Source organism: Lissotriton helveticus, chromosome 9 (genome assembly GCF_964261635.1).
Source record: "Lissotriton helveticus chromosome 9, aLisHel1.1, whole genome shotgun sequence".
Lineage (NCBI taxonomy): Eukaryota > Metazoa > Chordata > Amphibia > Caudata > Salamandridae > Lissotriton > Lissotriton helveticus.
Window position 1 is genome coordinate 1,096,328,786 of NC_136070.1, and position 16,623 is coordinate 1,096,345,408.

At 46.6% G+C, this 16,623-nt stretch overlaps 1 protein-coding gene across 1 annotated transcript in view; it reads right to left on the reverse strand.

The window, feature by feature from the left end:
- The window catches only part of FAM107A (family with sequence similarity 107 member A), a 764,756-nt gene extending 755,370 nt beyond the window's left edge, over window positions 1–9,386 (reverse strand). The window contains exon 1 of the mRNA XM_078661506.1: window positions 8,983–9,386. Within this exon, the coding sequence (XP_078517632.1) occupies window positions 8,983–9,006 (24 nt within the window). The 5' untranslated portion in view covers window positions 9,007–9,386. The remainder of the gene's footprint in view (window positions 1–8,982) is intronic.
- Between the last annotated feature and the right edge of the window lie 7,237 nt (window positions 9,387–16,623).

Consider the following 16,623-nt stretch of genomic DNA (forward strand, 5'->3'; position numbering starts at 1 on the left):
TATGGGTCTGCAGAAACCAAATGGGAAATTTCGGATAGTGCAGGATCTTCGAAAGATTAATAACATAGTCGTTTCGTGTTGTCCAGTGGTACCGAATCCATCAGTGATACTGTTTCAGATTCCATTCCAAGCTGAGTGGTTCACTGTGATCGATCTTTGTCAGGCTTTCTTTTCGATCCCTCTGGACGAAGAAAGCCATTTTCTTTTCGCATTTAAGCTGGAAAATCGCGTCCTAACATGGTGTCGTATCCCTCAGGGGTATACAGAGAGCCCATCGATCTTTAACCAGCTTTTGAAGAAAAATCTTGAAAGTCTAGTGCTGCCCCAGAAGTCAGTTCTGGTCCAGTACATAGACGACCTCCTTGTGGCGTCAGAAACAGAAGAAGCTTGCAGGGAGGACTCCATTGCTTTGTTAAATCACCTAGCTGCCAATGGGCACAAGGTGTCCCCGGGAAAATTGCAGTACTGCCTGACAGAAGTACAGTACTTGGGACACAGAATAGAGAAAGGCAAACGAAAGGTGTCACCAGACAGGATAGAGGCGATCATGAAAATGAATGCGCCTAAAACACAGAGAGAGGTCAGGATGTTCCTAGGGATGGTGGGTTATTGCCGACAGTGGATCGTGAACTTTTCACTGAAAGCAAAGCCCTTGCAAAAACTGACGCACAAAGAGGTGAGTGATCCGGTACCATGGGACAAAGACTGTTTGATGGCGTTCTTACAGCTGCGAGAGGACCTGTGTCGTGCTCCGGCATTGGGAATGCCTGATTACAATAAACAATTTTTTCTTTACTGTTGTGAGAGAGAAGGGTGCGCGTTGTCTGTGTTAGTCCAAATCCATGGGAATGCCCGTAGACCAGTTGCTTATTTCTCGGCTACTCTAGACCCAGTAGCCGCAGCGTTGCCCGGATGTCTCAAATCCGTTGCTGCAACGGGTGTCAGCATTGAGAGATGTGAAAATATCGTCATGGGGCACCCGTTAGAGGTGTGCGTGCCCCATTCTGTTGAACTGTTGATGACCAGGACCAAAACACAGCATCTGACCAACAGCAGGCTCACGCGCTATGAGCAAGTTATTCTTGCTGCAGAGAATGTGACCCTCAAGAGATGCTCTGTTTTGAACCCTGCCACCTTGATGCCACTTCCAAATGATATCGAGGATGATGATGAATGTACAGACCATGACTGTCTCGATGTGACTGAACTATGCACCAAACCCAGACCCGACATCGTAGATGAGCCACTGACCGACCCAGACGAAATTTTCTTTGTCGATGGCTCATGTGTAAGAGACGAAGTTGGGCAGTTGAGAGCAGCTTATGCTGTTTGTACAATTACTGGAGTTGTGGAAGCTGGGTGCCTGGAAGGAGTACACTCCGCTCAGGTAGCCGAGATTATTGCCCTGACACGTGCTTGCTTGGCAAGCAATCAAATTCGAGTCACCATATACACCGACAGCCAATATGGTTATGGGGTAGTTCATGATTACGGGCAGTTATGGTCTCAAAGAGGGTTCATGACCTCTTCAGGCTCTCCCATTCGCAATGGAGAGTTTGTGCGCCTGTTGTTAGAGGCATTGCAATGCCCAGCAAGTATCGCAGTTGTAAAGTGCACCGCACATACCAGAAATGAGGACTTTGTTTCGAAAGGCAATAGATATGCTGATGAAGTTGCGCGGTATTGCGCGGAACAAGGTTACTCTTTCACAGAGGTGGAAGTGGGTGGAATAAATGTAAGAACTGAATTAGCCATGATACTGGAAACTGTTGATACTTGGGATGAACTGTCAACCATGCAAGAAAATGCTCCTGATTCTGAAAAAGAAACATGGGAAAAGGCAGGATGTGTAATGGGTGAGACCCATTTTTGGGTCTCAGCAGACGGCAGAGCAGTGTTGCCCAATGAGATGGTGAGTCCAATGGCTAGACTCATACATGGTCCCGTACACTTAGGGAGAGATGCTATGCTGAGAGTGTTTAGACAAACTTGGTACAATCCTAAGTTTAGAATAGCAGCAGAAGCAGTGTGCCAGCGTTGTGTGACCTGCCAGCAGCTGAACGTAGGAAAAAGAACACCAGTTGCACTAAGTCACATAGGAAGGTCTGGAGGTCCATTCAATCGAATGCAGATAGATTTCATTGAAATGCCAAGGTGCAACCGCCTCCGCTATGTCCTAGTGGTTGTTTGTGTGTTCTCCAGATGGGTTGAGGCATACCCTACACGTAGGTGCGACACCCTCACAGTGGCCAAGTTACTGCTTAGGGAAATCATTCCGCGCTTCGGGGTGCCGGCCTTTTTGGAATCAGATAGGGGAACACATTTTAACAGCGAGCTTGTGAAGATGGTTTGTGTAGCGCTAAATATTGACCAGAAGTTGCATTGCAGTTACCGACCAGAAGCCTCAGGAATTGTGGAGCAGATCAATGGCACGATCAAGGCCAGAATAGCCAAAGTTTGTTCCTCAACGACCCTGAGTTGGCCTGACGCCCTGCCATTGGTTCTCATGAGCCTTCGTAGTACCCCAGACAGAAGAACGGGGTTGTCACCACATGAGGTGTTAATGGGGAGAGCAATGAGGCTGCCATCTGTCCCAGCTACTGCACTGTTAAATATCACAGATGACATGATCCTGGACTATTGTAAGGGGCTGTCTGACGCCATTCGTTCTGTGTCCCTTCAGGTGCAGGCTGCCGAGGTTCCAGCGTGCCAGGGCCCGTGCCATGACCTGTACCCTGGGGACTGGGTCCTGGTGAAAAAACATGTGAGAAGAAGCTGCTTGGATATTCGTTGGCGTGGGCCCTTCCAGATCATCCTGATCACGAACACAGCTGTGAAGGTGGGAGGCCTGCCCAATTGGATCCACGCGTCACATACGCGAAGGGTTCCAGCACCTCTGGAAGAAACAGCTCCTCTCTCGGATAGACGTCCAGCAGAGGACCGAGAAGCCATAGAGGGGGCTAGCCAAGCTGTAGAGGTGCCAGCGGAAGCAGGGAACGAGTCTGACCAAGCTGAGGACGGTCAGTACAACAGCGAAACAGAAGACGCTACAGAAGGAGAAAGTAGCTGGGAGTACGAGACAGACCCTGACAGGTCTGAGAGAGAGCGAGAACAGACAAGAAGGAGAAGGAGTAGAAGGGCACGTGGAGAAGCTAATTGGCCGCAAAGAAGGAGCTCTAGCCTGAGGTCAACTCCAGAGTTAACCCTTCCTCCGATATCCGAAGACTCAGACCCAGAAGAAGGTGCTCAGGGCGCTGAAGCACCGGACCGAAGAAGGTCAAGAAGAGTGCGTGTGCCTAACAGAAGATACTCCACTCCTGAGTGGACATATCTGGCGACAAATGTCTGTGAAACCGGAGACAGGGAGGATCCGAGCGGTGGTGGTGTCCAGTTCTGAGCCCATTATCACCGTGGAAATACGACTGTTGGTACCCGGTGTCGAACAAGAAGGGTCACTAACATTCATGCTCCCCAGACCTCCCCGCCTCAGCAAGTTAAAACACATGTTCCTTTCAGAATTGCAATTCCCCGACTTTGGTACAACGATAACAGCACATGAAGAGCACAATCTTCGTTTGGAAATACTGAACTATGCTATTGAAGCTGCAACCACAAACCTGATAGTAGACTGTTAAAGGACTTTGTAAATAGAGCAAGCAGAGAAAGAAGATTACCTAGCGCCCAGGAAGCAGAGAATTTTAGGGAACTTCCCTTGAGTTGATGGAGAAGGGCTAGGGTTGTCTTTATTGAACTGTTAAAGGACTTTTGCGAAGAAGGTTGTCAGCCTCCAGTTGTGTGGATTCGAAAGACAAAAGGATTAAAAGAGACTGTAAAGGAACGAGAGGAAAAGAACTTTTTGCTAAGATAAGAGAGAGCCATATTGTCTGACGAAATGGAGGCCGGCACCCAGAACCGCAGAGCTAAATGTATGATAGGTACACTAATAGTAGGAGTGATAATATTAATAGCTTTAGTGGTAACAATTTCTTATGTAAAGGGACATGAGGAAGAGGTAAAGGTAACTGATGTGAATTCTGTAGAAACGCTTACACCTACTGTTGCTGGTGAGAAAAGGGAAAACACTCAAGAGAAAGCGTTATTGGCTGCAGAAGCCCGCAGGTTACACGTAGATGAGTCCCAAGGAGACTTTAGGTCAAATGCTTATGCTAAACTCTTATATGAATACGTGGATGCCATGGAGGTTAAGGATTGCTACGTCTGCATGCAGTTGCCGGCGTCTGTAGATGAGGGAATTCGATATCATCACCTCCCGCTGACATATGGCATTACATGTAGCTTATTGCTTAGTATATTTTATGAGAGAGATAGTTTTGAATACTATTTCTCCAATTATGATTCAGTGTTGCCAGAAGTCCCAAATTATAAGCAGATGAACAAATGGGACTACTGGAAGAGTGAAGACAGATTGGCCAAGTTCTTCATTCCTTGGATTACCTTAGATACTTCACATGCCCGTAGAAATAACCTGACATGTAAGGTGTCAGAAGTCGAGAAGAAGTTCATAGGGCAGGTGGATGATCGTTACAGGAGACAAAAGATTTTGAAAAAATCAGGACAATGGAAAACAGATTGGACCGAGGAAGAGAAGGCACACAAGAGAAAGGGTAGTAGTGGTCCAATAGCTTTAGATAAGACGCAGAGAGGAAAGCTATGTCTTCACCGAGCCAAAACGTATTATGAAAATGTATACGTGGGTGAAGTTGACTGTGAACATGCTTTCAATCTAGAGTACTATACTAAGGATTTCCTAAAGGGAATGCAAGTGATTCCAAATGTGTATTTTGTATGTGGAAGAAATGCTTACGTGAGACTACCTGACAACTGGTATGGATCATGTTACTTAGCAATTGTCTTCCCCAAAATATATCATGCACAAGACTTAGTGATCATTGAGGGCAAGACATCATCGAGGGGAAGGAGGGATGTAGGCGATGCAGAAATGGTTGGAGATGTCTTTGGAGCTATGTTCCCTCTTTTGGGAGTAATCCTTAATGATGTTAAAATTAGACGACTGGCAACAGTTGTCGACAGGTTGTCTGCCAGCACTGCTCAGTCCTTAATGCTGGTAGAAGGAGAGATGCAATCGATAAGGGCTATGGTTCTTCAAAACCGTCTTGCGTTAGATGTCCTATTAGCAAAAGAGGGCGGAGTCTGTAAGGCTTTGAAGGTCCAGGAATGCTGCACTTACATTCCAGACAATTCGAAGCCCCTTGAGAAAGTTATTAGGAACATAACTAATATTCACAAGGAGATCGAAGACTTGAGTAGAGAAAATGTCTGGGAAAAGGTGGGCCACGGAATGAGTACAGTTGGAGGGTGGTTTTCCACCTTAGGCAAAAGCTTTGTTTGGTATATCCTAAAGCCTATCATCATAATATTGATCTGTGGGATTATATTGTGGGGATTGGTGAGGGTATTCAAATGGTACAGAGCAAGAAGGTCAGAAAGGGCCCAAAGAGAGCAGCTGCAGAGATTGGCTGCCATACAAGATAATCAGTACCGGAGCCTGAGGGCTCTGGAAGCGCAGAGAATGCCAGCAATAACTTCAGTTTAAATGTTAGTGATGACCCCGAGAGGTCATCAAAGGGGGGAACTGAGAGAGCGCAAACTGACTTAAATGTATGAGTACATCACACTTATCTGTAGTAAGCACAAATCATGAGGAGAAATGCCATGAGTGCTAATAGTATCTGCAATTATATTCTGAATGTATAGCTAATGTAGAGATTTAAGTAGAAATGGAACTAATACAGAAATGTGTGACATTATATGATTTTAGTAGATGTGATTATTTCTGAACCATGTCGTGTAGCGGTTAAAACATAAGATGGTATGCGGTTAAACGCAGAATGTGGTAGGCCTCAGGGCCAGAGCTAAAAGGGAAGGTGTTTCTTTTCACGACACAGATTGTATTAATGTTTTGGTCATCGCATTAAATGGGCCATGATTTATAGAGATGTTTACTAAATAATAGAATAAGAATATTAACATGCTTTAATTAAAGAAGAAGTTGAATGCTATAATCATGATGAGAAGTATTGTAGGCCTGAAATGTTTTAACATTGATTTACACGTACATGTCTGGGCTGAGAAATGTTGCAAGCCTTTTTAGAAGTCTATGAGAGTTGGGTTCTTGGCTGCAGATATCTGTCTGCACAGGAAAAGGGGGGATCCAATTATAAATGAATGAATAGAGGTCTGTTCAGTAGACGGCCCAGACATGGAGGAGGGTTCTGGAATGTTTGAGGGGTATCAGCGGGCCGGAGAAGAGTCTGAGAAGCAAGGTCAACTCTAACGTATGAGGCCCAATACAAAGCATCATGGAAAAAGCCAGAAGCTACACCACGTGAGGGGCGTCTCGCAAGGGGCGTCTCAAATGTTGTTGACTGTTTTGTATTAGGGACAGCACCCCTGGGTGGAGTTAGAGCAGATACCTGAGGACCCTTTAGAGAGCGGATGGGTAGGCAGAGAGGGGTCATGACTGGAGAACTATAGGTTTTCACCAAGAGACTTAGAGTGAGTGACTTCCCTTGGGGGTCATTCACCGCTGACACCTTTGTTAGGTTGGGACTTGGTTAAGTAGGGATACCATCTAGAGCAGGGTAGGGACAGCCTAACCTGTGCGTTTTCCTCCAACCTAAATGAAGGAGAGATATGCGTCTATGCTGATAGCTTTATTATTCTTAGAACTTGTGTTAGTGATTTCTGTTGCTCGTCTGAGGGCTTTCCGAGAGCACATGTATGTAATTGGACCTGTGTATCTCGTGAATCTCATTCTGAGATGCCTGTATTTGCAGCTTATCATATCTTTACAATAAACTTTTGAAAGCTAGAAGTTGTTTGTGATCTTTGGGAGCAGAGTCCTTTATTGGGTGAACTAACTTGCAGAGAGGTGTACTGTTATCCTCAAAGACAGGCAACAAAGGTTCAGTCGACCAGATCGAGGTTTGGATCAATAGATATAAGGTATCGATCAAAATCTCGCCCTTTCAGTTGTATGGCAAAAGCATGCATGGCTAAACCACAGATGCCTCTACTACGCACCCCGAACCACGAATGCCTCTAAACCACATATTCCTTTGCCACACATGCCTTTACCACGCACTTTTGTTGTAATGGCATGATTGGTAAGGGGGTTTGTGTGATTAAGACCACCACTACCCTGGCCTCAATTTTTCCAATCAGAACATGGGAGGCTGAAACAGACGCATGAGACAACAGTCAACAAAGCCTGACCCAAATACCACGCTAAGTACATGTTACATGTGGAAAATAGTTCCGCTTACAAAACACCAAAATCTGTCTGTAATCCAATTTAAAAAAAGACATTGAGCTATTTTTTCTCAAGCAGCGCTTCAATAGGAGAGTGCATTACTGTAGGTGTGAATTCTGCATTACTGTAGGTGTGAATTCTGGAACACTTTCAAAATGCGATGGTGCTTGGTGTTATGCCTGAACAGATATTATTCTGCATAATGAATTCTCATTTCCTTACTTTGTTTAGATTTAAAACACAGTCAGTGCTAGAGCAGTACACACTAATGCCATAACCAGGAAACACGTCTAGTGACGTCTAAATACCAGTGCAAGGAGCAAGTGTAGTGTCAATGTGTAAGAAACCTAAAATAAGGATTTCCCAAGGCGCAGAGGCGGCCGCCTCTGATGAGGGAGGAGGGCCGGATACAAATGCAGCAGAACTTCTGAAGGGAAAACCAAGAGACCATTTTTCCATTTACAAGGGGATAAATTCGACGTTTTTATTTTTGGGCACGAGGAGACCTTGAATGAAAACGATGTAACGAGCCTCTCGCAGGGACCTGTGCTCCTGCGCCACTGATTCCAATAGGCGCTCGGTCTCAAGGGATGTTTGAAATATATCTTTCTGGAATCAAATGGCTCTACCATCGAAAAGAGCCAGCGTCGGCAGGGAGATGAGAAAAGAAGGCATCAGCAGTAGCCTTCCCCAGAGAAAGCAGCGCAGGCAACTCGAAGCACTCTGCAGGAGCCAAAGATAAATGCAGGTCTCTGAGCCATCCAGGTAAGATATGTCTGTGTCCACTGAACAGCATGCACACTTTGTCTTTATTAAGAGCCCTCTCCAATAAAATAGTGCAGATTTGCTAATATTGAGATAACACAGCACGCGTATTTGTAAAGGGCATGTGCAACCGTAGGAATCTCGGCGGTGAACAACAGATGTTTGTTGTCACCCCCACACAATGGCACTCATTTTATCGACCTTAGATGAATGAAAGGATGAGCGGACCTGCGGGGATTTGCACCTGTAACCATGAGGTCGAACACAGGCCTCTGAATGGGACGGATTAGTTCCCCGAGCCACCAGACCCGTCTAGGTGTATCCTGGTATCACCTTTGGCTCGCAACAAGTGATCGATAAACCATCAATGAATATGAATGAGTCAACATCTGAGGTTTATTAAACTATTTAGCTTCAATATCTAGCAATATATGCACTGAAATAATGTCCTATACATGTCACACTGTCAATGCAACAGATATCAGTGATTAGAATTAGTTAATATCGCATCGCTCTATATTAGGATTTTAACTTATAAACTGCAAGTAACAAAAGGATCTCCGACCAGGGCGGTAACTTATTTATATCATATGCACTTTGTGATGTGAATGGGACACGTTCTTTGCAGTAGGCACATTAACCCTCTGGGCTGTAATGAGTCAAAACTTTCACTAGACAAAGCTCCGGTCACTCTCCAGGAAGAAATGAATAGTTGTCATTTTAATTGATGCCTGAAAATTGCTGCGACAATGTACGTTGCATTGGGGGCTTTCAGAACGATAAATATGGCGCCCCCACATCAAGTTAGCGCCCAGTGCGGTGGCACCGATCGCACCACCCTAGAGCCGGCCCTGATCATTCTCCCCACAGGTAATGACAACAACAGTACCTCCTTGCGTATTAAATGTGAAATGTTGCAATACCTTCTTTCCATGAGCAGCTCCCATGTCATGAGTAGTTCACTAGGCAGCAGTGTCCCCACAGAAGCCTCCACCGACGCCCCCGCTACGGCAGGCACTCCTGACTTATTTGGGAGTCGGCATTTAGAAAACGGTATTTGTTCTTCAGAGCTCTCCGAGCAGCCAGTGGAGCAAGTCGCTTTGCATCCAGCACCGGGGAATATGCAAACACGCCGCTCCTGGCACCCTGACAGCTCCAGCTTATTCCACCCGGCAAGCAGCTTCAATTAGCAGCATCAGGAGGAAGATGATCAAAAGTTGTCTCTCCTCTTTCCTCAAACCGCGGAGAAAACTCATTTTAACACACCTAATGGGCAGCATCTCCGCGCAGTCCACACGATGCTTGCACACAATGGCTGCATTCATGGATATCCTGCCTGTGGGCTGAGCTCCTTCCAGAGAAAGGCTGTGGAAGATTAGAGTAACTGCACTTGATAGAACAAGATGTCACAGGCCAAGCATTTCAACTGTCAGGGAAGTAAATGTCCCTCTGACCTTCTGTTGCTGGCCCCACCAGAAGAGGTTCTCCTCTGTTGATACAGTCCTACCCTGTCCTGTTGCTCCCCACAGTGTCTCGCTCCTGGTGGCTGTGCTGACAGTCACTGCGTTAGGGATTTGTCTTCATATTTTTGGAGAAACAATGCAGTTTTATTAGCAGCTGTGAGGCAGGGACCAAAGCCCCAGCTTGTGACTTCATGGAGAAGCAGTTCTTGAACTTTACGAGCTTAAGCCTCCCTCCTTCCCACAAACAAGGCTCTCAAACAAAGTTTCTTTATGCTCAAGCTGTGCTCTGCACTGGAGCAAGTATGTATTGTACACTGTACACAGATATTATTATGCTAGTCGAAGCAGAAGACCCCTTGTTGCTTCTGGATTCATTGTAATATTACAAACTGAGAAAAATATGTAATTAACAAACAACAATATTGTTATTCTGGGAGCCCTTCACATGCAAAAAACACACCTTTGCTAATTAACCAGCGTTAGTGCTTTAGCAAAAAAAAATTCAACAAAGGAAAACAAACCGAAAGTGAGAATGCCTTACTTTCACCTGATTTACTAATCGTGTTTCTTATTCACTGTTAACTTCTGTTGCTTCTGTTCACCTTTTTCTTTGAGGGGAAAAATAACAGCATTAAAAAAACATTTTGTCTTCTACTATCTCTTGAGAAAGCATTAACAAAAGTGGTATTGTCCGGTGTTCAGCATATCAAATGTACATTTTCAATATAGGGGATTCTGCAATCCCTTTATAAATGCACATCTCTAATTTCTTTGTTATATATGTCTCTTCTATGTATCTCCTTTATTTCAGTTTCTGAAAGTCATAACATCTTGCTATGACAACACAACAGTTGATAATAAAACTGGTTATCAACTGTTGCGAAGTCATAAAGGTCTTCCAGGCCAGGTGACTGGCTTCTCTGAGAGCCAGTCAGCACAGCTCTGTTTGTCTGATTTGACTGAAAGCAGAACGCCCAGCTGCAGGAGTGGGAAGGAAGGCAAGGAAGGTAGTGGGTTTTGGTTCAGGATGGCAGGTAAGATACTTATTTTTCACATTTGATCTGGGAAGAGAGGGCATGTTATGTATAGCTCTCCCACTATCACTGCCCCTGTGCAGTGGTTAAAGGCAGGGGCAGATGATTTTGAGGGGCCATCCATAACATGAATTAAAGATGGACAAAAAGTGAATTACAGGGATATTTATCATCTTGGAGTCTGAGTGACATCATAGAAAAGTCAAGCTTCTCTCTCAATGTCTATTTGTCGTCACTCAGAACCCCTCAGTGAAGAACATCTTTGTAAATCCCTGTTACCCAACTATAATTCTTTATATAATAGGTGACTTTGGATGCACCCAATCGCAGAATATAAAGAAAAGACGTCAGAACTAGACTATTATAAGTTATTACAGACAAGTTCTGAAATCACAATACCTGCTGCCTGAGCCAGCAGCTGAGGTGAAAGGCAAGACAGATCACAAGTGTTAGAAACTGAATTTCTGGTTGATACCACAATCCTAGTTAAGGAAAGTCAATTACCTTGTGCTCACCTTCTGGTAGCCTAGCACAGAGCAGTCAGGCTTAACTTAAAAGGCAATGTGGAAAATTATTTGTGCAACACTCAATAAAGTAAAACACTGAAAACACCACACAAAATATACCACACCTGGTTAGAAATAAAGAACTTAATCTATTGAATAAAACAAGACCAAAAATGACAAAAATCCAATAAGCAGAACCGTGGTTATGAATTTGTAAAGAATATCTTGAAATATAATGCTTAAAAGCATAAAGCGGCAACCAAGGCCATCTGGTTGCTCTTGACCGGGTCCAATCTGAAAGTTCAGACTGACAGTCATTGAGCGCTGGTCGGATACAGGAACCAAGTTGGTCCTGCTGAAAAGTACCTTAGTTGCAGCATCGATAAAGCCGAGATGCTTGGAGCAGGAGGCGATGCATCGGACCCGAAGTACAGGATTTGCAGGTCATGCTTAATCATCGAGCCACGGAAATTGGGGATGTGTCATCGTCGAGCCGCAGACTGTAGGTGATGCATCGAGGGCTGGCGGCGAAGAGCCGCGCAGATGGCAATGTGATGCCCTCAGTCCTCACGGTATGGGCGATGCATTGGAGTCGGGGTAGATGCATCAGTTCTGATCGACGCAACGTTGTTGATGCATGTATGTTTTGGGGTTTTAGCACTTTATACTCACTTCCAAGGGCCGAGGACTGGATTGCCACAACTTGGAAGGGTAACATTCTCAGATGGCAGAGACCAGTTGCTGTTAGTGAGTAGGGTAACGTCTTTGATGTCCCTGAAACTTCCAACAGGAGGCAAGCAGACAATCCCTTGAAGCAACTCTGAGGTCAAGTGGGATAGATCCTGTCTTTCCCACCCAGGCAAGGGGGCAGCAGGCAGATCAGCACAGCAGAAAAGCAGTTCTTCCAGAGCAGCAGTCCAGCAGAGTTGGCTGTCCTTCAGCAGCACAGCAGTCCTTCCTGGCCGAGTATCCACAGGTCCAGAAGTGTACTGAGTTGGTAGGGTCAGATGTCCAGTTTTTATACCCAGTGGTGCTATTGACATGGGGAGTCTTCAAAGAGGGGCTTTGAAGTGCACAGAGATCCTCCATTCCTGGCCTGGCACTAGACTCACTAAAAAGGGTTAAGCAGTCCTTTGTGTGGTGACAGAACACAGCCCATTCAGGTGTAAGTGTGAGGTTGTGCCCAGCTCCTCCCTCCCATTCTGCCCAGGATGTCCCAACAGTCACACTAAAGCTTTCCTTTGTGTGTGGCTGTCTAGAGGGAATGCACAGGCCCAGCTATCACCTACCCTAGATGTCTATTGGAGACAACAAGCAGGCACCTAAGGTTTAAGAGCAGAAAAAGGCCAACATTCTAAAAGTGGAATTTTTTTTTTTTTTTATTTCCGAAATTCTTTATTGTATATAGAAAAATATAAATTTACATACATGGACGAGGCTTATACATGAGTGAAAGAGGAAGGAAGAGAACAGGCTGAAGGGAAGAGAAGAAAGAAAAGAAAAGAAAAGGGGGCGGGCGGTAGTTCGAGCTCTTGAGATTATCCTCCAGTTCGTGGTCTCATAGTTCGTATTCCGTCCTTTGATGTTCCATGGCATTTGTGCGTCTCTGTAATCGATCATCTTGTGCTCCGCGCCCCGGGGGAACAGAGAGAGAGGTTTTTTAAAGTTATAATCATAAATTCAACTTTGCCATTAAAAGGTGTTAGAATTTGGGATCTCTAGTTGGCAGTGGTGTGCACACTGTCGAAGTAGGGACTCTTTCTTCTAGTTAGGATGAGTAAAGTACACACCTAAGCTTGCCTGTGATCACCCTCTGGTAGCTTGGCAGAGCAGCTAGGCTAAACTACAGAGGCAATGTGTAAAGCATTTGTGCACACATACAGTAACACAGTTAAAACGTCACAAAAAGACTTCACAACAATTACAAAAATAGCAAACATTTATCTAATCAGAACAAGACCAAAACAACAAAAATCCAACATACATACATCAAAATATCACTTATAGCAAGGTTGTTGCAAAAATACAGTTCCCAGAATGCAAAACCTCTAACTGGGGCTATCTCAATGTCGTGACAGATACAAATCTAAAGTACAGCACCGAACGCGAGGAGCGTGGGCAGGCCACGGAGTCACACAGACCTCTAGACAAACAATACATTTTATGATGATACAAACATCGGTTCCTTACTGCCATAGAGGAGTAGAGGCGTAGGTTCCTTACTGCCCCAGGGGCGGTGAGCCGACGGTTCCTTAATGCGTTGGTTCCTTACTGCTACGCATGTGAGGTGAGGCATCGGTTCCTTACTGTTGCAGGGGAAGGTGAGGTGTTGGTTCTTTTCTGTGCAGTGGAGGTAACGAGGCGTCAACATCGATGAGTCAGTTCCTTACGTTGGGCAGTCACCCACGTCGGTTCTCGACTCTGTGATGGTGCAAGGGAGATGCGGGCTTGCAGTTACAGCTCAGCAAACACCTCCAGTGGCCCGAAACTGGCATGGGCACCACTTGGAAGGTTCAGGATTCCCAGGAATGGAGTCTGGGTACTGTAGGTGAAGCCTTCATGTCCCTGAGACATCTTAACAGATGGAAGCTCTACTTCCAGCTCTTGGAGAATCTTCTTAACTTGGATTCAGCAAAGTAAAAGACCAATCCTTTCCACTGCCCATAGACAGAATCAGCAACTGCTTGCCAACCCAGCAAAGTAACACACAGCAAAGGGGTAGTACTCCTCCTGGCAACTCTTCAGGTCTTCTTTTTGGCAGGTTCCTCTTAGTCAAGAAGTGTTCTAAAGTTCTGGGCCCCACTACTTATACTACTTTAAAGCCTTTGAAGCGTGCAGGTTTCAAAGAAAGTCTCTCTTGCTTACTAGAACCAGTTCTGTCCTCCCTGGTCCAGCCACATTACTGGGGGTGGAGACAGCATTGTGAAAGGCAGACAGAGTCCTTTTCAGGTGTTAGTGACAACCCCTCCCACCACTCTAGCTCAGGAAGACCCATCAGGATATGCAAGGCACACCTCAGATCCCTCTGTCCATACTCTCAGGGCCTACTAAGCTAACCATGGAGAACTCTTCTCCTCACCTGTGGATACATCTGTGCAGCACCTAACCTTACTTTGCTCACAGATGTCTTCCCGTAGGCAGACAGAACAGCCATGGCCAGCACAGTGTTATGGCCCAGTCCACCCCTAGGGTGTGACTCTTGTGCCACCCTAGGGGCATCTGTGAGCACCAGGAACACAGGGGTCAATACAGCTGTCAGTGAAGAGAGCCCGGCCTCAGGCTTCATAGGGTTCTCTAACCTCTGTGGCATATAAGAGTGGGGGCGGTAGCCCCAGGTACTTGGCACCCTTTGTCCACCCTCACTCCCACCAGTCCTGGGATGGCATCCTGATACTGGTCCACTTGCCCAGGGTATGTACCCTACAGCTAGACAGGAGACTGGGGTGGGCTCTCCGACACTCTGTCCTCCCCCCGGGGTCCTGCACCCTTTACTGTTGAAAGGTACCCCACACTCCTGCACTGTCAAGGCACTTGTGGAAAGTGTCCTGCACAATTCTCCCACCAGTTCAGGGGTGCTATCCTTCAACTGGCTTCCCAGCCTAGGGTCTCTACCGTTAGGCTAGACAGGAGTCAGGGGTGAGGCTTCATTCCCCCCGCCCACTCCTGGGGCTCTGCACCCTTCCACCTGGAATGCCACCCCCAGAAGATAAAACGGTAGGAACACTGCTAGTAGTCACCCCTACCTCCAGAACAGGGGGACACCTTGAACCTGGTCCACCAACCCAGGGTCTGCCTGAAGCTGGACCTCTGTCTGCAAGCCAGGATGTCTGGGGAGTCTGGGCATTCCTCATGTGTTATGTGAGGGTCTGCCTGGTGTAGGTCCCCTGCCTCCTGCCCATCTGACAGTGCACAGAGATCCACCAGGCCAGAAGTGGCCTCACCAGGGGCAGTCCTGGGGTGCTCTGACCTAAGAGCTGGCAACCCCTGACACACTGGACCTCCCACTGAGGACTGCCTCCCTTCATCCCCTCCTCACCACTCTCTCTGACCTTCTGCACCCTCCTACCTGGGGGTGCTGCCAGTCACCAGAACTAGTGGGACGCTTGTCACAGCCACCCCCAGTTATCCTGACGCTAAGGGATCCCCCTAAGTGGATGGTCTCCCAGTACAGACTAGGCTCCCCTCTCATGCTCACTCATGGAACCAACCATGCTCTGAGACTGGGGTTGGCACACCCTGGGACTCAGCCCATCCCCATCCCCTATCCTCTGAAACAGGACATGGGTCCCTTCACCCATCCCACTACACTGGGACATTCCTGGGCTACCTCAAACCTTCCCACCTCCTAGGGTTGGGGAACACCTGAGCCACCCCTTCGGGATCACTCCCAAAAGCCTCATCAGACCCCTGGAATCCACCAAAAGGTCTGCCTCCAATGCAAGCTCCCTGGGGTCAGATAACTCACACTCCACCAGGTGTTGGAATAGCTCTGGAAAACAGAGACTCCAACAGGCAGATCACACAGCCCCACATGTGTTAACCAAGCTACCTTCACCTCAACATCTGGTGCCTTGCAAAAGTACCCCACAACACCCTTCTGAGACTGGTGAGACAGTATCTGACTGTTCCTGCAACTCAACCCACACTCTTATGGGGTGTCTCCACATTTCACTTCCAGGGTTCCTACCACGGGAGAACACATCTCCCTGGCACTTATACCTATATCCAGTGGAGTGTCCCTCCCTCCACTAGGAATATGACTCCCTGTGCCTGTTCCCACCTCAGGGTCCCTGCACACCACTGCGGCTACCTCTTAAACCTGACCCCCCCCCCTTGTGTATGTCAACCCCTCTATCAAGTTGGGAACCAAGTCTCTGGGCATGGACAGCTCCTACTCAGTACTGGGCTCAACACTTTTGCTGCCACCATCTGAGCTGGACTCTGCCTTCATCGCTCCCAGCTTCAGCTCTCTCATGGTCAGTTCATGAGCTACATGCATTTCTTTTTCCTTGGCTAAGGCTCTCTCAGCATCACCCCTCTTGAGCTCATGGTCTAGCTCTCTCAGCTTCCACTCACAATTTAGAAGCCATCCTTCTTTCTATGTTTCACTACCAGGGCCACGTCCTTACTTTCAGAGAGGTCCTCCTCCTTAGAATCATCTGATAGTGTTGCTGAATAAATGGTTTCCCCATAGTAATACAGGGCTGCCTCAAGATACCTCCTTGTGGATCTCCTCTTCACAGATAACCACTTCTCCTTGTAAAATACTTTTAGTTCATTCATAGTGTAGATGTACAGGTGCCAGAATTTTATTCCTATTTTGTCAAGGCCTCACAGGTACAGCAACTCACCAGAGTTCCAAGTATCAACAAAAATCAGGAGGCAAAACAGAACTTGCCAAGAAAAATAATATGTGGTTGCGTAATGGTCTACACTCAGTAGTAGTGTGCACCAATTACTGTATGTCAGGCACAAATGGAAATCTTAACCTCACCGCTGGGCACCAATGTTTGAATTGGGCATCTCTATTTGGCAGTGGTATAAACCCTGTCCAAGTTGGG